Source organism: Vigna radiata, chromosome 11 (genome assembly GCF_000741045.1).
Source record: "Vigna radiata var. radiata cultivar VC1973A chromosome 11, Vradiata_ver6, whole genome shotgun sequence".
NCBI lineage: Eukaryota > Viridiplantae > Streptophyta > Magnoliopsida > Fabales > Fabaceae > Vigna > Vigna radiata.
In genome coordinates, this window is record NC_028361.1 from 16,356,108 (window position 1) to 16,377,148 (window position 21,041).

The window sequence follows — 21,041 nt, forward strand, 5'->3', positions numbered from 1 at the left end:
GTCGATCGGGTAAAATGACATATTAACTCGAAAGGACCGAGTGATAGACGTGCAAAAAAGAGTTTTGTAACGGTTCGGTTCTAACAACAGTTAAGCGAAGTTAAAGAGTAATTAATATTACAACTACTACTTATGAGTGATTAAGGTTTGTATTAATGATCATTAAGAGGTAAATTAATTGGTCAGATTCTTATAAAATTTATAAGTAGGTGTTTAATTTCAGATAAACTCATTGAATTACTTTAGACCTTCAAAGAAAAAAAAAAATCTGACGAACGTCCAAATGTATTATGCAGGTCACCCCTATAGTCCGATCATACGAAATAAGGAGTGGAGTGAACGTTTAGCGAATACAAAAACATCACATACATTATCTTCGTCCCATTTCAGCATAAACAATAATAATTGAACTTATCTTCCAAAAGCTTTTAAACAGATCATAAATAATCCTTCTAGAATTGGTGATCCGAAGTTTAAACAATTTTAGTTAGATTAAAAATTCATAATTTACTCTCTTCTCATTGAAGAAGAAAACAAAAAGTTAGTAAAAAAAGTGGAAGCATAGCAATTCGAAACCCAACTAACTTCATCTTTAGAATTTTTTTTGTCATTTCTTGCCATTTGGTATTGTACCTTTCCCACTAAATGATTCTTTTCATGAACAAACATTTTATTAACTGAAAATACTTAAATTGTAACGAAGTTCGGTCTAATTCATGATAATATAGGATGATATGTTATATGGAGAAGTTTGTTTATTTTATTCTATAATATATAGAATAAAATATGATAAAATATCAAATATTTATCTTAATTTTAATTTTTAAATTTAGAGAATTTTTATCACATGAAAGATATTTAAGAAAAACGTTTTCTAAAATTTAATTTTAAAAAAATATTAAGTAAATATTTTCAAATATATTTTATCAAAATATTCTTATTAATTCACAACTTTTCATCCATTTGTAATGCACAATCCGTGTTTTCTTTTACTGAACTATGATAAAAGTTAGTTTAAATAAAATACTAAATATGTTTGTTCCGAATTATTTTATAAATTATCTTCTATCTCTAAATTAAATATATACTTATTTCCTCTTTACATTTTATAAAAAGTTAAGTAAAGTATTACTTTTAACAAACTAAATGCAAGTGATAAGTTTTTATTGTTGGAAAAGTATCTCTCTTTATTAATTAACTCACCAATATAAATATATATTATGTAATGTCTAAAAATATGATCATAATTATGTTTATAAATAAATTAAAAATATATCTTCTAATTAATAATATAATAAATATTAAATAATCATGATAATATCATAATAATAAACTGAGTTTGACCATAAATTATACTTTAACATATTCACTTTAATAAGAGAAATATTTTACGTTACTTTCAATAAGTGCAAATTTAAACATGATGAAATAGGTATATAAATTAGTTTATGTTAATAAATAATTTATTAATTAGCTAAATAAATTAATAATTAATTTATTGAAATTGCTAAATACTTTAATGGAATAAAAATTGACAAAATATTGTTACTAGGAAGTGACCACTCACATCAGCAACCAACTTATCTTGAAAGTGCTACTAATTCCACATGCATTTACAGTGAAGTTTCAACTTCCCATGACAACTATAAACCAACCATCAAACGTTGTATTTCGAACCTTTCACACAGTTTCGTCGTCTCTTTCCACCCAACGACCACCAGACCATTGCACTAGTCAAAACGTGAAAATTTCAAACGTTGTATCAACTTTGCCAAACATTTCTGTGCTTTAAATTCATCAAAAGGTTTTTTCAATGATTTCACTAACAAGGAGATCTTGAAGAGTTTATATTCAAAACTCACAAATGTTAAAGATTTTGATAGAGATAAAACATGGACTCCGTTAATAATTTTTTTACAATAGATTATGTGTCACTATTTTATTGATTCGTTTATTTAAAACAGACCAATCACAAGCTATAATATATATGTGTTGTAAAAAAGTTGTTAAAAGAACATTTTTCATAAAACATCTTAAAATCTTCACTTAACAGCTACAATTTGTTAAATTGATTAATTAGATATGAGTTTATTTAAAGATTAAGAAAAAAGTGGAATAAACATTCTTCATGAAGATTACCTTATACCTTTGATTATAAGTTAATTAAACGAAGAAACCTCTAACACAAAATTTAATTTTATGTTTAGGCAAAACTAGATTATAAAAATATTCAATAATTAATAAACTAGTTTGTTAAAATTTCTGTTATTTTATTTTGTTACAATATTTATTTACTTATTAATACTCAAACACAATATAGTACTATACTTATATTTCATGCTTAATTATTAAAAATATAGTTAAGTTTTGTTTTTAATTAATCTGAAGTTATATTTTTAAACAATTGATAATTAATTAAAGTGGTCCAGAAAAAGACAACCAAGCTAGAAAGTGAAATGAGTGTTTGATTTAATTACATGAACTGACTGGACATGTTTCCTCCACCAAGATCACAACGATTCATGATTACTTAAATAAATTATTTATCTTAATATTTTAACCCAGTGATATTATTATATAAAACGTAAGCACACAAAAAAAAATTACTCCAATTCTAAAATTAATATTAAATTTAATGTTCATTTTAATTTTAAAGATTCTTCCTTTATTTCAGTATTATACTTCAAATATTTTCTCCATTAACTAATGTCCCATTTTATAGATAACATTTGCATAAACATTACATGTAATTGGTAAATTTTATTACATACAACATAAGAAAACATTGAAAAGTTTTGGTCATATTCCATATGGTTAAATATTAAAAAATATTGTTTGAGACACTAAAATCTTTTACATTTATTTTAAAATTCTTATTTACATTTTATTCTTTTTTTTCTTAGAAAATTATAAAATTTTATATTTTTATGATCATTTTATTTTAATATTTTGTGTCAAATGAATGTAAAAGTGTATTATGGTATGATTGTTTTTAAACATTTTTCTATCTCTCATAAAAATATCATTTTCTTTAACTTTTAACAAAACACATTCCTCCTTTTCCAATTCCTATTGTATATATAATCAATCTTCCAACTTCAGTTCGACATGAAGAGATCCTTTTTCTCTTTAACTTCACAACCCAATTCATCATCTCCTCTCTCTTAGACTTAAACCTAATTTTCTCTACCTTGGAAACTTTTTTCTTCTCTTGGTTAATTTATAATTTCTTGTGATGGGCAATTACATCTCTTGCACTTTGGCTCCTCCATTGATGAAGAACACAAGGTCAACACGTGTGATCTTCCCCACGGGTGAGGTGAAGCAATACAAGGAGCAAGTGAACGTAGCTGAGCTTATGATAGAGTGTCCCACTAACTTCTTAACCAATTCAAAGTCTCTACACATCGGACGAAGGTTTTCACCTCTTGGTGCCGACGAAGAGTTGGAATTTGGTAACCTCTACATCTTCTTCCCTATGAGAAGGCTGAACTCCGTTGTCACCGCCGCCGACGTGGCGGCGCTCTTCAACATGACGGCCAAGCGGATATATGGAATTAAAGATTCAATATCATGTGATGATTCGGTTGATGGAGTTGAAGTTAAAGATTTAGTGTCATGTGAGTCTACCTATGATGTTGGAGTAAATAATGAAGTGTCGAGGTTGAGTTTGGAAGGGTTTGAAATTGAATTAGGGTTTCGAAATAGGTTAAGTTATTGTAGGTCAAAGAAGCCTGTCTTGGAAACCATCAATGAGGAACCCATTTGGTTAAGGGTGAAAAAAAGTGAAAGTAAATAATGAGAGGACTAACACAATATGTATAGATTGTACGTAGTTGTTTTTCTTTTTTTCTTTTTGTGATATTACACGTGTTGATTTATCAGGAATTAAGTTAAAAATAAGTTAGTTTAATTTAAAAAATTTATAATATAATTGAACTAAATATAGGTTTATTAGTTAAGTGGATCGATTTACTTAAACATGCTATAAAACTCAATAATATCAAGCTGATTTATTACAATGAACATGACTAAGAGTTAATTAGATCTGCCTGTATGTTGAACCACGTATAGGAATTGTAAAAGGTATTTATATTTATAAATGTAGTAGAGTAAAGAAAAAAAATTTAGAGAGAGAATAAGAAAAGTGAAAAGTTTAAGAAAATAATAATAATAATAATAATAATAATAATAATAATAATAATAAATAAATGCGAGTATCACGAAATTAAAATAAACATTAATTATAATTAAAAGATCACTTAAATATTTACCATCTTTAAAATTTGAAGTCATTCAAGCAGGTATTTAAGAGGTGTAATATACATATAGTAAATAGGTTACCAATACCCTTGATACAAACATCAAATTTTTTATTTTCAACGTATTAAATTATTAATATTGTGGGTTGAAATTTGGTTTTGGTAATTTCAACGACAATGTTATTGCCGTGTGAATTGTTGAACCAATTTTTGTGGCTTGAATTAATGGGGGTAGAAAAGTGATGATTCAGTGTAAGTGGGAAAAGAACTAATCACAAGTTGCAACCCGGAATGGAACATTAATTTCGCTTTTGCAAGAAGCATTATTTGTGTGGACTAGCGGAAATCACAGGTTTACCCGTTGAGAATAATCTTCTTTCAATCTTTAAACATGTAAATAAGTGATAATTTAGGTTTTAAAAAGATGAGATTTTTAATTTATATATATAGACAAGCACTATATTGATATTGCCAATAGATATATATAAGTCATATTATATATATATATATATATATATATATATATATATATATATATATATATATATATATATATATATATATTGGTCAATATGTTTTGTCTTTCAATAAGTATATGTTGACTTATTAAATCAATTTACTATGTATTTGATTTATCTTTCTTCAGTCAATGCAATAACATATAAAACATTTATTCATCATAATTCATGATTAACTACAATAATATAAAAGATATAAAGTATTTGGAACAGAATGGATTTGGACTCATATTCATGTACATATGTCCATAAATTATAAGTATAAATAGTGCATTTTACGAAGTATATTGATTACATTTTTATTAATTATACATTTATTATTTGTTGATGTGAGAGACTAACTTGATCATCAGAGTTTCCTCTACATACACATACCCTACCTAGTACAAGGAGGACGGGTATCACAAAGTTTGAAGGTTGGAAGCATTTGGAGAGTTCGTAGAAGTCTTTATAGGATACTTACTCAGCTCTGTAAGAACAATTGGCACTCACCGTGAGGTTGACTTGTATTCTGTGAAGAAAAGCATTTATTATGTCCACAAGAAGCAGGATAGCTGAAGAAAAGAGAAGCGAGACTCTCTCGGCTGACATAGCCACTATCTTGGAAGCCTGGGCTAAGATGTAGTCAGAGTTTGTTGAGTCTAAGAGAAGAAGTGTTGAAGAAATGGATGCCCTGATGGAGGAAAATGTAAGGCTAAAAAGGAGGGTTGAGGATGAGATAATGGCTAGTAAAGGAAAGGAGAAAGAAATCATTGATGACACGATTTCAGTGTAGAAAACTCCACCTCACACTGACCCTATTCGTGGAAATGAAAAGGAAAGCGAGTACAATCCTACCCCTAGACAAAACCCTCCTCAATAGTAGGAGGGAGCCTCCTCCATACCTTCATAGAAGACATCACTGATACCCTAATCATAAGTAGTGGAAGGCTTTTACCTTTAACTGGTATAACGGTAGCACTAATCTAGACGAGCACATTGTCGTCCACACCACTCATGTTAGCTTGTACCCGACTGACAATGTCGTCATGTACAAAGCTTTTGCCAACACTTTGAAGAAGGCAACCTTGGAATGGTTCACCCGCCTTTCACCTTATCCCATCAACTATTTTGACACTTTAGTGTCATCCTTTACAACACAATTCACCAAAAGTCGCCATCATCACCTCACCTCTCTTACACTCCTCAATGTTAACCAAGAAAAAGGATAGTCTTTACGAATCTTAATTGAAAGGTTTAATAAAGTGGCCTTGAAGATCAAAATCCTCAATCCCGAGGTGGTTCTTCACTATATCATCATAACATTTAGGCTAAGTCCTTTTGCGAACAACTTATATATGACATCGCCTACAAGCATGGATGAACTAAGGTGCGAGCTACCGAGTTTATGCATTTGGAGAAAGTAAGGAGTATCGAAACAAGATAAGAGCCAAGAAGAAAGGTGACGAACCTTCATTACACAACACAAGTTCATCACATTTTCATTACCTCCATCACCAAAAAACCTTCCTAAAGCACACTCACTCACACAACACGGTTCTCCTTCACTCTTGAATTTCTCCACCATAACCATCATCATACATTTGTCAAGTACCTATTTCACCATCCAGTTTCCACCCTACTATCACAAATATAACAAAATCCCTTTCATCTAGCACCCGCGTTTAAACCTCAATCACCATCTTTCAATATCCCTTTTCTATCCCCAGTTTGGCCTGCATTATCACCCAAAATAAAGAGCTAGAAGAGATAGAAAAGCATAGTGGCTCGTCGTTGTCGGTAAGGTCGATGAAGGTCTGAGAGGTTGGCAAGATCGATAAGGTCGACAAGGTTTGCGAGGTTAATAAGCCCAGCAAGGTCAATCAGGTAGGCAAGGTCAACAGGGTAGATGAGGTGAACTAGGCCAGGGAGGTCGATAAGGACAACAAGACAAACAAGGTCAACGAGGTCAACAAGGTCGATGAGGCAAGCGAGGCAGGCAAGACTGGAAAGGCGGACGAGGTCAACATGGTAGGCAAGGTTGGCGAGGTCGACAAGGCTAATGAGATCGAAGAGGTAGACGATGTAGGCAAGGTAGACAAGGTTGACAAAGCAGTATGTAACACCCTAATTTGGAATGTCACGATTACGAGAAATATTTCAAATTAAAAAAGAAAACATAATAGCAATGTGGAAGTCTAAAATCAATAATTCTTTACAATAAACTAGTAATAATCTATAAAATTCAATCTATTACAAATTAAACTCTAAATAAAATACTTTATTCAAACAAAACCATAAAAATTCCCCAACTTTCTTAATTAACTCATCGCATTAAACTATGTCCGAATTATCTACAATATCATATGTTCTTGTATAACGACACAAGTTATATGATTATCACACACACATAAACAAACAAACACAGAGGTGAGCTAGCTGAGAATTAAACATAGTCAAGATAACAAAACTCACAAGAGCTAAATATTCATCACAATATTTAACACACAAATAACACATCAATAACTCAAGCACGGTTACCCATCATTATCACAAACCAGTGGTCTATCCCTCTTTGTACTCAACTATACACTTATTCATGTGAACCAATTAGTCCAAGTCGTTCTATCATCTCAGCAAGACCTATTTCCTCTATTCCTTTAGGACTTAGGAGTAAAAACTTCAGTGAATCTCACACTGGACACTATACTCAGCAACGAGCCAAAGCAACGACAAAACATCCTTCCCCTTTCCATTGTCTCATCAACACTTGAACTCATCCTCTTCCTGCATCGCACGACTGAAGATAATATCTTTCCCGCATTGCACGACTGAAAGAATCATCTCTAGATTTATTAGTTTTGGCAATACAACCCCATAATAATCTGTCTTATCTTCACAGCATACATCCAACCAACAAACTCACATATTCAGAACTTATACATGAAAATATCAAATTTTATTATATAATTAAAAAAATAAACATATAGAATAATTTAAATTATTAATATCTACCAATTAAATTATTATTATTATTATAACAAGTAATTTAGCATATAATTATTTTAATTTAATATATTAAAAAGTTAATTTAACAAATTTGGTTTTAATTTGAAAAGTGATACCATTGTTTTATGTGACACTAACATGTGACATTATCACTATCACATGGCATGTCACGAATCCTACATGTGGACCTAAAAACATTTTGAAAAAATAAAAATAAAAACATGATTTAGTTATGCTTTTGGTTTTTATTTTTGTAGGAAAAATCTCAAATTGGTCTCTAAATTTTTATTGGTATCAATTAGGATCTACTTTTTAAAATGTGATATAATTTGATCATTTCCATTAAAACTCTACTATCAACATTAAATGTGTCACATGTCAATTTATAATTTTTTATTTCATTTATTTTTAGTTAAAAAAGTTGTCATGTGTGAAGCTAACCACATGCACTGTCATATGTCAATGTTAATGTCAAACGACACTCCTAATTTCAATTCAATGTATTTGTTATTTTGGTTTAATTCAATCCCAAGTTCTTTTAAAATTAAATATTTTGTTTTTCTTCAAATGGAGATCAAATTTAATTTTTATATAAACGTATTTTTCTTAAACATTTATGAAATTATTTTTAAACTAATTGAAATTAAGAAAATGATAATTAGTGCTAACAATGACATTTGGTGTTGAATGCGACACATGAGACGGCCACTATCACATTATAATATCATTACCATGTGATACAACGTTAACTTGATACATGTATTTTTTTATTTTTCTTACAAAATTTTAAAAATAAAATAAAATAAACTATGAACTAAAACATTACATGTTTTTATCGTTGTTAGTATAGTATTACTCGTATAAATTGTTTAAATTTAAAATTAAATATATTTTTAGTGTTTAAAATATTTAAATTTGACTTGTCAAAATTTCTGGTATATTTTATTTTTAAAATTTTAAAAATAAATTGATATAGGTTTTTTAAACTAACTATATTTTAAAAATTTAATTATATTAGTATTTTATGCGTCAAATGTGTTTTATATCAATATTTAAATTTTATATACCGTTGAACACATTTTTCTTCCATATAAATTAAAAAATTGCAGTAAAAGGTAAAAAAAAAAATTAAGGTAATTGATATTAATTGGGTAAAAAAAAATAAAATCTGTGAACAAATTCACGTTGGTTTGACCATATGTTCACCACTACAAACACACCCTTATTTTCCTGTGTGTTTCTTTCTTGGTGGAGTCAATCACTTTTGGACGGAGGTCGCGTTTTTCACGTTGCTTTTACGAACTTTGCTAGTGCGTTTCCAATCCGCCGACCCACATGTGATGCACAAAAATCATTTTAAAATAAATAAAATTAACTTTAAAAGGTAACATAGAATTTTCTAAGAAAGATAACATTCATTCAAGTCAATTTCTCCCTTCTTTATCCCGCATTATGGAAACTTTAGTGTGCTTTTTACAATTATATAATTGTTATGTGCAATTGTTTCTCTGTCAGGCAATTCAGTACCCACAAACACAAGATAGTACAGTTGGCCAAATATGGAGAAAGCAATTCAAAGACAGAGGGTACTGCTTGACCATCTTCAACCCAGTTCTTCAAGTTTGATTTTTTCGCGCCAAGCCCATCAATCTACGGATCTCTCAGTAAGTGGGTGTTCCGTTTTTTCTTTCAAATTTCTCTGTTTTTCAAGTGGTTACTATTTTGTTTTGTCAGGTGAATAGAAATCATAACTTCTCTTACCTTCTCTTCAAACTCACTAAATTTACCTTATATCTTCAAATGCTGGTGGAAAAGTTGAACTCATCTTCTCTTCTTCCTTCCCCTTCCACTCTACATTAAGCTACCTTATTACTCCATTTGTTAATGTATTGTTACTGCATAAATTTGATCTCTTGCTCGCTGAATGCTGTTCAGTTTGGTTGACTGTGGCTTTTGAAGGTTTAACTAAAGATCTTAGGATGATTTTTATATGTGGAACCACCGACAAAAGTTTGTAATATTCGATAAATTTTAACATAGCAGAGAGTGTATTATAGGAAACAAAAATGTTAGAGTAGTAGATTTGTGAAGTTTTTTTTTATTCTGGATTTGTTGAACCAACTTTTACTTTCTGAAGTATATGTGGAAATGCTTTACATTGTTTAAGCCTCTTTTCCATTTCTTGTTAGGCTTCATCATGTTTTGCTGGGAATTCTTCACATGGGCAAAGGGGTGGATCAGAAGATGATGTGGTGATTGTAGCGTAAGTTTGCGTATATAAATTCTATTTGTGTGATTTCTAATTCTCTATTTTGTGGTAGCAATCCAATTAGTCCTTGAAATGTATGTGTCAATGACTATTCTCGTATCGTTAAATGTTAGAGCGTAAATTTGGATTAGCGTTGCTAGTTTTTGGTTAAAGTTGATTTTGAAGTGACTTGTTTTATGTTTGGATGCTTTTATTGTAAAACCAATTTAGCAGTAAAACTCAGGATACATTTTTTTATCCAACGCAAATTTTACCTGAAATTGCTTCAACTCAGAATCAAATTTTGAGCCAATACCAATTTCTGATCTTAGAACTTGAAGAACCCAACATGTATTAGAAATCCAAGTATGAATCCGAATTTAGTATTGAGTAGAAACGAGAAAGTTGAACAATATACAAGAAAGAAGACTCGTAAGCATGTCGTGATAAAGTTTTGGGTAGATTGGCTGACTTTGTGATTTTCCTACTATCATTCAAAGACTTGGACTTGGTTGATCAATGATATATATCATTCAGGGATGAAATTGAGTATTTGCTCTATGATTTTATTGATGAGATTGTTGAACCTTTTAGCTTTAATTTCTCTGCAATAACCAGGGCATATCGAACTGCCATTTGCAAAGCAAAACGTGGAGGCTTTAAGGATACTCTTCCAGATGATCTTCTTGCCTCAGTTCTGAAGGTAATTCTTTGAATAATTCAAGAATTGAAAATAATATTAGTAAGGATAAAAAATGCTTTAGGGAACATTCATAATGGTTTATGATTGGAACATGGCAACCTTGAAATATTTTGAGCTACTTTTGTTGATCATTGGTTTATTGATTTTACTTCACTTTTGTTCTGTGGTTCCTAACCTGAGTTTTCCTATAGGCTGTGATAGAGAAAACAAAAGTGGACCCAGCAGAAGTTGGAGACATTGTTGTGGGTACAGTACTCGCCCCTGGATCAGATAGAGGAATTGAGTGCAGAATGGCTGCCTTTTATGCAGGTTTCCCAGGTACATTTTACAGTCTTCATTGATATGCTATACAAAATCATTGATTTTACTGAATGTAGAAGTCATCTTGAGGTGGCTTCATATGATTATTCTTGTGGCTCGTATTTATTTTAGCACGATTTCTAATATATTATGGATCTCATTCAATTTTCAACCAGATACTGTGCCTCTTCGAACTGTCAATAGGCAATGTTCATCTGGACTGCAGGCAGTTGCCGATGTAGCTGCTTATATAAAAGCTGGTTTCTATGACATTGGTCAGAATGAATTGATCTAAACTTTATATTAAAATTCCATGGCCTGGTTATTTCTTTACCCTAATCTTCCTAATATATCATGTAGGTATTGGGGCTGGATTGGAGTCTATGTCAAATGACACTGTGAATAGGCTTAAAAACATTAACCCGAAGGTGTGCAGAAGTTGTATATTTTGAATTCCGCCTTTTCCTTTGAGAGATGTTTGGCTTGACTTTTCATTATATTAACTTGATTTTTCATTATATTAATTAACAGGTAGAAACCTTTGCACAAGCCCGGGATTGTCTTCTTCCTATGGGAATAACTTCTGAGAATGTAGCACAGCGCTATGGTGTGACAAGGCTAGAGCAAGATCAGGCTGCTGTGAGTATGACACAATTATTTAATATGTTAAGGGTTTGTCAAGAAAAAGGTAAAATGAGTGTGTTCATAAAAGCTAAAACTAGCTTATGCAAGCATGAGCTGAAAATCTGTTGTAGAAACTAAATGAATTTCTTTAAATTAGTTTTTGCATAAGCAGTTTTAGCTTATGGAGCAACTTATTTTATTTTTCTATCTTAAGTGTTTGTAGGGAAGTTTATCCAAACAGATCCAAAATATGTATGAAAAGATTATCAGGATGCTTGAACTTTTAGTTTGTAAAATCAGGTTGAGTCTCACAAGCGTGCTGCAGCTGCAACAGCATCCGGTAAATTCAAAGAAGAAATCATTCCAGTTTCTACAAAGGTAAGCATCAACGGCCAAAATGATCATTCCTGTAGTATTAAATATATTATACTACTAATGATATTTGTTTTGAAAGTTTGTGGACCCTAAAACTAGAGTGGAGAAGAAAATTACTGTTTCTGTTGATGATGGTATTCGGCCAAACACAAATATAATGGATTTGGCAAAGCTGAAGCCTGCATTCCAGAAAGATGGATCCACAACAGCTGGTATTGAAGAACTATCTTTCGTTAACTTTGTTACTCTCGGGGAAATCTTGTAGCTTGTGAATATATTTGTTTTGAATCTTTCTTTTTATTTCAATTTCAGGGAATGCTAGCCAAATTAGTGATGGTGCAGGAGCTGTGCTCCTCATGAAGAGAAGAGTGGCTTTACAAAAGGGGCTTCCTATTCTAGGAATCTTCAGGTAAACAATAACAATGAGATGCATGTATCCTCTATATAATGAGGAGAGTGGCTTTACCATAGACATATTTTTACATTTATTTAATACATTATAAAAATAAAATAAATGGTCGTTAAAGTGTAAACATAAACTATAATAAACAAGTACAGGGAATAAGGTTCTGAAACTCTGAAAGTTTATGTAAATATTGGACGTGGACTCTAAATTTAAACACGAAAAGTTTACTTTGATAAAAAAAAAAAAGTTATATAAATAATATCTTAATTTTATTTAAGTATACAAAATTATATAACTCAAAAATACTTAAAATAAATAAATTTAAATTGTGAAATATAACTACAACTATTCCTAGACATTATATCCTAATTATATTAGTTTTTTACTGCAAAATTAAAAAAATGTGATAATTTATAAATACCCCAAAATTGCTTTTAAAATTAAAAGCTAACTATCAGTGGCAAAAAAGGGGCCGAATAACTTATAACTTTTAAGTTATAACACTGGTTTTAAAATGGCTATAATATAAAGTAAAACTTATAGCAAGGATGACCCAGCCAACGATGTTCGAGGCGACGGCAATGGCGACTGAACACGACGGCGACGACGATTGAGCGCGAAACCGATAACGAATTAGGCGACAACGATGGCTACCACGTTGTTGACGGCGAGCGCGAGACACTACGTGAGAGAGTGTGAATCGCAAGACTCAAACCCTAATCTGATGTGGGAGGAAGATGAGAGAGGGTGATGCACGAGAAGAAGGGGCTTAAACACAAGGGAGCCCTAATCTAGTTCGTCCTCTCCATATGACTTCGTTTTCATTAAAAAAATTTGTCCATCGTAACTCGCAAAAACGCGTCTAAACTCGCGAGTTCATACGATTCTGTCGATTCTGCGACCGAGTCTACTTATTTCAAACTGTGAGGCTTCCTGATTGTTTGTTTCGAAATTTCTGAAACTCATCCGGATGCATTCCGTATTATATCGTGCTATTATTGTTGGTGATTCCCGTTGCATATGTTATGCATATAGGCATTTGTGTTCTTCTCTAGGAACTAGATATTTTTCTCATAAAGAACAAAGTCAAGAAGAGCTTATCAGGTACCTGGATATTCTCACCGTGAAACTTGGCAAAGGAAGCAGTGAGGAAGAAGCTCTTCACACCCTCTTGAATGATGAAACTTGTGATGCCATACCTCTCTCCCAAAACCTTGTTCACCTGTTGCTCCAGCGATACAAGGATGATTGGCAATCTGCGCTGGGTGTATTTAGATGGGCTGGTTCACAGTCGAGCTTTAGACATTCGCCGGAGTCATACGATATGATGGTCGATATATTGGGTAGAATGAAGGTTATGCAAAAGTTGAGGGATTTGTTAGATGAAATGCGTAAGAGTGGTCTGGTCACTATGAATACTGTGGCTAAGGTAATGAGACGGTTTGTTGGGGCAGGGCAATGGGTAGATGCAGTTAAGATATTTGACGATTTGCAAGCTCTTGGGTTGGAGAAGAACATAGATTCCATGAACTTGTTGCTTGATACCCTGTGCAAAGAGAAATTTGTGGAGCAAGCTCGTGAAATTTTCCTGGAGCTGAAGCAGCACATTGCTCCTAATGCTCACACCTTCAACATATTCATTCATGGATGGTGCAAAATCTGCCGTGTGGACGAGGCACACTGGACAATTGAAGAGATGAAAGGATACGGTTGTCGCCCTTGTGTTATAAGTTATTCCACAATCATTCGGTGTTACTGTCAAGAAGGGAATTTCATCAAGGTGTATGAGCTTCTTGATGAAATGCAGGCTCAAGGGTGCCCTGCTAATGTGATAACTTATACTACTATCATGAGTGCATTGGCAAAGGCTGAAAAGTTTGAGGAAGCTTTGAAAGTACCTGAGAGAATGAGGTCTTCTGGATGTAGGGCTGATACACTTTTCTTCAACTCTTTCTTATATACATTGGGGAGAGCAGGTAGATTAGATGACGCTGCCTATGTATTCAACGTGGAAATGCCCAAGGCTGGTGTTTCTCCAAATACATCCACCTATAATTCATTGATTTCTATGTTTTGTTATCATGCTCAAGAAAAGAGAGCTTTTGAAATACTGAAGGAGATGGAAAATTCAGACTATTGTAAGCCTGATGCTCAGACTTATCACCCATTGATCAAGTCTTGCTTTAGAAGTGGAAAAATAGATGGTGTGTTGAATGATATATTAAATGACATGATTAAGAAATATCATCTCAGTCTTGATCTTTCAACTTATACGCTGCTAATTCATGGGCTTTGTAGAGGAGATAGATGCAATTGGGCGTTCTCTCTGTTTGAGGAGATGATTGATCAAGATATAATTCCTAGATTCAGAACTTGCCAATTGCTGTTGGATGAAGTCAAGCAGAAAAATATGTTTCAAGCTGCTGAGAAAATTGAGGATCTTATGAAAAAACTGTAAATGCATGAGCCTCTTAATTTTGTGCGCACACTGCATCGTTACACATTATTTTAACCATTTGATACAAAACCAGGACAAATAAAGAGAGTGTCATGGAATTTTTTTGAATAGTATATCAATGGCTTGAATGCTCAGACATTTCTTATCTGCTTAGCCTTTTAGTTGTTTCCCTCTGATTAATGTAAGTTTTTGAGATCCTTGTTCAATAAATACTCTCATTTGGCATCCTGCAGGCGAAGCTATTGAAAAATATTCATAATATATATATATATATATATTTATGTATGTATGTATATACTTATTGGGTAAATTTGTCTGAAAAAGTGGCCGTAGTATAGGATACTCAAGGCTTGAAGCCATGTGCTTCACATTTTTTATATTAGAATTTTATATGCTGAAAGGATATGTGAAATCAGTAACTCGAATTTTACTTGAAACCTATTCAGACATGGACAGATAACTAAATCAGGTTTCTGACAGAACCTTATTCATATTTTTTTCTATTTAAAATTTGTCACACAAGTGAATTTAATTTTCAGGAGTTTCGCAGCTGTTGGAGTAGATCCTGCAGTCATGGGTGTCGGCCCAGCAGCTGCCATCCCAGCCGCTGTGAAATCTGCTGGTCTTGAACTTGGCAACATTGACTTATATGAAATCAATGAGGTAAAAGTTTTAAGAGTTGTCATTACAGACATTGTTTTGGACAAACTTTTTAAGAGTTCTACGAGAAGAAATAAGGAAGTTAAATGCATTGAACTCTTTATAAACTGAAGTCAACTGATATATCTTACCTGTGGGAGAAGTTAAATGACAGTTTTTATAAAAGTTCCACAACTTGATTTTCACTTATTGAAGAAGGTAAATTTATTTTCTCTCTAATTTTCTTCTTCTAAAAGTATTCAGAAGAAAAGTTTATTCAAATAGGGCCTTAATTAATAACTACTCTTCTTGTACATGTTTTCATAGCCAAGTCACTTCAATTAATCTTGTACTAAGTGCTTATCAATATAATGGCTTTGTAGGCCTTTGCATCACAGTATGTTTATTGCTGCAAGAAATTGGGACTTGATCCCAGAAAGGTCAATGTTAATGGTGGTGCCATTGCTCTTGGACATCCTTTGGGCGCCACAGGTGATGTTGAGATTTTTTTCATCAGAAATTTATCTTACTTTTTCCCCTTATTAAATGGAAGAAGATGCCAAAATCTCCATAGAGGAAAATCTTTACATTACTGTAACATGTTTACTCATGTATATTTCATCTTACAATCAAAACAAGCCATCTTACACATACAGTTGAACAGATAAATTCTGTTCATCTATCATGAACCTAGTGCTGACATTGTTGGTGAATTTTCATGCTGCCATTTTCTGACAGGTGCACGATGTGTTGCAACTTTGTTGAATGAGATGAAACGCCGTGGCAGGGATTGTCGCTATGGTGTAATCTCCATGTGCATAGGTAGGTGATTTCTTCTTTATGTCCTCTCCATCTCAAATACAAGTCAAAACAATTGTATATTTTGAGAAATTAGTTTTGTGACTGATTCATATCACTAAAAAGTTGGGAGATAAATTGTGTAAATCATTTCAAGGTTTGTTGAACACAATGGAAAATTTGTTTCAGATTTTCTTGTAAGTTAATGTTCGTAACCTGGCCAAATGTATAGCTAGTTGTGTAGAAGTTTATGTAAACAACACCTACCCGGTTTAATATTAGTTTTTGGAGAACCTAAATGAAATAGGTTTCTTCTATAATTCAAAAATTAGCCTGAGAGAAAATTGTTTCATTTTCTTTCTTATTTGCTTCTATTGTATATGTCTATGGAGAAATTTGTGGGAAAAGGGTGTGTAAAGTAGCCTGCAGAATAGGTTTGCATATTTATTTGCAGAAATTGTGTTGTCTCAGACTGGGGAAAAAGGCACAAGAGAGGTGAATTAAAAGGGAAATGGAAATAAGAACATGATGAGTAAATACAAGAAAAGTTAAAATTAGTGTCAAAACTTAGGTGAAATAAACATATAAATGGTACATCCATTGAGAGTTTAAGAATGTTATTCCATTCCATGTAACATTATTGAAATGTGCATAATTTCAGGTTCTGGTATGGGAGCTGCTGCTGTATTTGAAAGGGGAGACTATTGAAGATTTGTGCAAGTTTGTATGGTTAGAATAAATAAAGATCTTTGTTGTTGAACAGTAGTTAAAATAATGTTACTGCGGTTCACTTTTTTTCTAATAATAAAAAATAATAAAATTATAATTATGACAATAAATATTAGTATTTTTATAATTTTATTATAAATAATTTTTTGTTTATTTTGTAAGTAATATTTTATTATAAATAGTTATATTAATTTAAAAATAGTTAAATTTTAAAAAAAAACATTTAAATTTAAAAAAATCACTTGATAAAGTTGGTAAATAGTTATTTATTAAAGAGTAAACAAAAATTTGACCAAACAATAGATTCTAATAATATAGACTATTTTTTTAATTCAGTTATGATGGGAATGTCTCAAAATAGTGGCGGACAAGATATGTTATTACCATTATTATTAAATAATAAATAGCACTTTCAATTCTCATTAACATTTTAGGTGGTTTATAGATTATAGAGTATACACGAGTGAATGAATTTGAGAATTTGAAATAATGGATGGGGAGAGTTGAAAATAAATTTTATAAACTTGTGAATGATGTGAATGGTATTATAGATTAAAAATGTATTTTAATTAATAAAAATATATGATTATTAATTTGTCTTTGTGTCGAAATTTAATATAAATCTAAACTTAAATAATAGAAATTATATTAAAATAAAATTAAAATTATTAATGATAAAAAATAAAAAATTATATAAATAAAAAGACTTCCTCTAACCGAAGAAGTTTTGTTTGAGACCGATAGACTTTGTTTTATTGGTCAACAAGAGAAGGTCATCAAGTGTGAGAACAGAGGATAAAGTCCTCAAAATTGATTTAGCTCGGCTCGGCGAAAATATAATGCAATTTGACATTTTAAAAACTTTATTAAAACAATTTAATAAAATTATAGTATTTCAAACTTCACCTAAAAATAGTGAGTACGTTTTCATCGATGTCATCCAAGTTCTAGTTTCATGTTTCTTGAGATTATTTTTTAGTTAGTGTTTAAATAGATTGCAATTAGAGAAACATTCAACAAACATTGATTACAATTGTTTTGATAAATATTAACCCACAAAATTAAGTAGATATTAATTGAAAAGTTATCCAAAAACCTAATATTATTTGAAATGTAATTGATATAAATAAAAAATAACCAAAGTCAATAATCATTTGAAAAAATCTTTATTAATAATTTTTTTTGAAAATAACTTTTATCAATGTTCAAAGAAAATCATAACTTACATCATCCTAAAATTAATAATTGTCGTTAAAATTAATTCTTGATGAGCTTAACTATAATATAACATAAATATTGCCCCTTTTTTACGAAGAAAAATTTAATTAATATTAGTAAAAAAAATTCAAAATAATAACTTTGATTAAACCCAACCTTAGTTGAATAGAAAAACTATGTTTCACGTTAAAAAAAATACCACTAATGAAAACCACTTTCTAATATGGTATCAGAGGTATGGTTAGAGTCTATTCTAGCGATATTTCTTGTTTGTTGGACATATTGTCCCATCCGTTGTAAGGCTATTATCGGACCACCAATTAATATCTAGTCTCACGCTCGAGATGTATATACCTCGGCGTGAGGGGGTGTGTTGAAAGTCTCACATCAACTAGAGATACGACTAATTTATAATATATAAGTGGGTGAAAACCTCACCTTAAAGGTCTGTTTTGTGGGGTTGAATTAGGCTTAAAGCCCACTTCTTAACATAGTCATTAAAAAACAAATAACATTTATTAATTTTATCTTTCGAGGTTCACCTAAAAGAAGATTCTCATTTACCAACGGTGGATATTATATAATCTATCCAGTTACCCTAAGACACGAGCATGGTCATTTTTTTATGTCAGTAGGATGCAAACATTTGTAGAGTTGAAGGGCATTAATATTATCTATGTAGACTTGCATCAGGATTGATATTTGTGTTATGTAAAGAGATTATATAAATGAAAATACGAAGTTGTTTAATTGCAAATATTACTAAGAAGTTCAAAATCCAAATAAATAATAAAAAGTGTTGCCAGTCAGATGATGATGATGAATGTCTACCGCGTACATTGTGACCTCCTCTACTGTTGGGGGCATCTTCTTCAAACGTTGCACGAGCTATTTGTAATGCCTCAATAGTCCAATTTCAAGCTATATTGTCCTCACTCACATCACGACAATCAATTATCCTCTGTAAAATTGTCAAAACACGTTTGATAAAGCCCTACAATTACTGTAAGAACAAATTAATTAACATTATTTAATAACATAAACTCATAAACATTATATGGTTACATACCAATAAACAAAATTTTGACTATGATCTTTAATGACAGGTTGAAACATGCTTTAGTAGGGGGAGAGGGGTGGGGTGGCTGCCTTTTCAAATGCTTTCCCTAAAATAAGGAGGAGAAGGACCATGATTGTCCCAAAAGCTTGGCTACTTAAGACCAAGGGTAGTTCTGAAGTTGGAAAGGTTATGGCTAAAAAGGAAGGCTGATTTTTTGAAGTGTAAAGAGGAGTAGAGCTGCCCAGAGTTTGTGAAGAGAAGAGTCAAGATTGTTCAAGAAAAGAGGTAGGGGAGCTAATCCATCTCTTTTACTTTATGCAAAACTTGTATGAATTGGATGAATGATTCTGAGCATATGATGAGTATGAATGAGATGAGCAAAGGATGTTACTCTCTTTAAATTTTTTTTGTGTTTAAGATAACGAGATGTATTGCTTTTATACTTGGATTGCTTATACCGAGTATGTGGAAAATTGGTTTTGATGGAATAGAAAATGATAAGTTGAAGTCATGGTAGAAATAGGTTGATGATTTTGTATATATGGTGTTGATATACACTTTTCGTATGTATGGTTAAAGGTAAGTAAAGGTTGATATCCTCATTACATTTGTTGTATTTGTGTGAGTGGTTGATAATTTAAGTATGAGAAGTGTTGTATGTGATTAGTATAAGGAAAGCAAAGGAAGCTTTGGCAATATATGCATAATAAGGGCCAAAACAAGGAAAACAAAGGAAGCTCTTCAATAAGTGTTGTCCATATTAATTGAATACATGCCCAAATTTGAAGGAGAAAAGGTCAAGATGATGAATTGCATTATGGCCCAAATGGAAAAGAACTAAAACTCCATTTTGCTACTGTTTTATTTTATAAGTTAGTTTGTTTTTAAAATATCCCAATCTTTGTAAAATTGGTTGACCAAATTATGTCTTTGGGCCAATCAATTAGCAGACTTTAGTTTGACTTTTTTTCAAGTTGTAATAAGGGTCCAATTTGGAAACATAGACATCAGCCCTTATAAGCTTTACTATTTTCATCAAATGAACAAGTCAGACTTTTTATGCATAAAATTTAGGGTTTTTATCCCTTCTATCATAGTGAGAGCGATTCTCCTTAGTTCTTGAGTGATTCAAGAACCATTGGCTGTATCAAAGAACTTTCCATCCTGTGTGCTGCCTCCTCAGAAAGAGCGATTCTCCTTAGTTCTTGAGCGATTCTCCTTTGTATCAAAGAAAATTTAGGGTTTTTATCCCTTTTATCATAGTGAGAGCGATTCTCCTTAGTTCTTTAGCGATTCTTTCCTTCTATTTATCTTTGTTTCTTTGTTTTATTTTCTTTCTTCTTCTCGATTTATAGAATATCAATTTTTGTCCAGTTTTATCTTATATTCATAACTTTCATTCTACACATTTAAATTGAGTGTTTCTTAAGCCTAATTTGTAGTTCAGAAGTGATCTTTCACATCCTTATGAAAACACCCTAATCGGAGTTCTATAGCTCAAGATGTTGACATTTTGAAAGTTTTGTTCCCTATTTTATTACTAAATTTTGAATTTTCTTTCAAGGTCTAACCCTAAAGATCCTTAATAAGCCCTTTTGTAAATGTGGTTCACATCGTCATTAGATAAAGAACACAAACTACCCATATCAACACCTTAACCCATTTTTGCAAAATCTTAACTGATTTCTCCAAATCGCTTATAATCTTCCATCCAC

General features: G+C 31.5%; 2 protein-coding genes across 3 annotated transcripts; both read left to right on the plus strand.

Annotated features, from left to right (window-relative positions):
* Positions 1-3,050: 3,050 nt before the first annotated feature.
* LOC106776824 lies at positions 3,051-3,799 on the plus strand. The gene has a single exon (XM_014664291.2). It carries the CDS (start codon positions 3,236-3,238, stop codon positions 3,797-3,799), a length of 564 nt encoding a protein of 187 aa, XP_014519777.1. The 5' UTR covers positions 3,051-3,235.
* Positions 3,800-9,283: 5,484 nt separating this feature from the next.
* On the plus strand, positions 9,284-17,079 carry LOC106777545 (3-ketoacyl-CoA thiolase 2, peroxisomal). 2 transcript variants are annotated; one of them, XM_014665150.2, is made up of 14 exons: positions 9,284-9,432; positions 9,958-10,031; positions 10,635-10,719; positions 10,911-11,037; positions 11,196-11,294; positions 11,380-11,447; positions 11,551-11,658; positions 11,944-12,021; positions 12,098-12,230; positions 12,331-12,427; positions 15,422-15,545; positions 15,905-16,013; positions 16,260-16,343; positions 16,981-17,079. In XM_014665150.2, exons 1-14 carry the CDS (start codon positions 9,328-9,330, stop codon positions 17,025-17,027), a joined length of 1,338 nt encoding a protein of 445 aa, XP_014520636.1. In that variant the 5' UTR covers positions 9,284-9,327; the 3' UTR covers positions 17,028-17,079. The 2 variants fall into 2 exon arrangements, with proteins under 2 accessions (XP_014520636.1, XP_014520635.1); XM_014665149.2 differs by lacking the exons at positions 9,284-9,432; positions 9,958-10,031; positions 10,635-10,719; ... (5 more) ...; positions 12,098-12,230; positions 12,331-12,427 and adding an exon at positions 12,902-14,878.
* Positions 17,080-21,041: the final 3,962 nt, after the last annotated feature.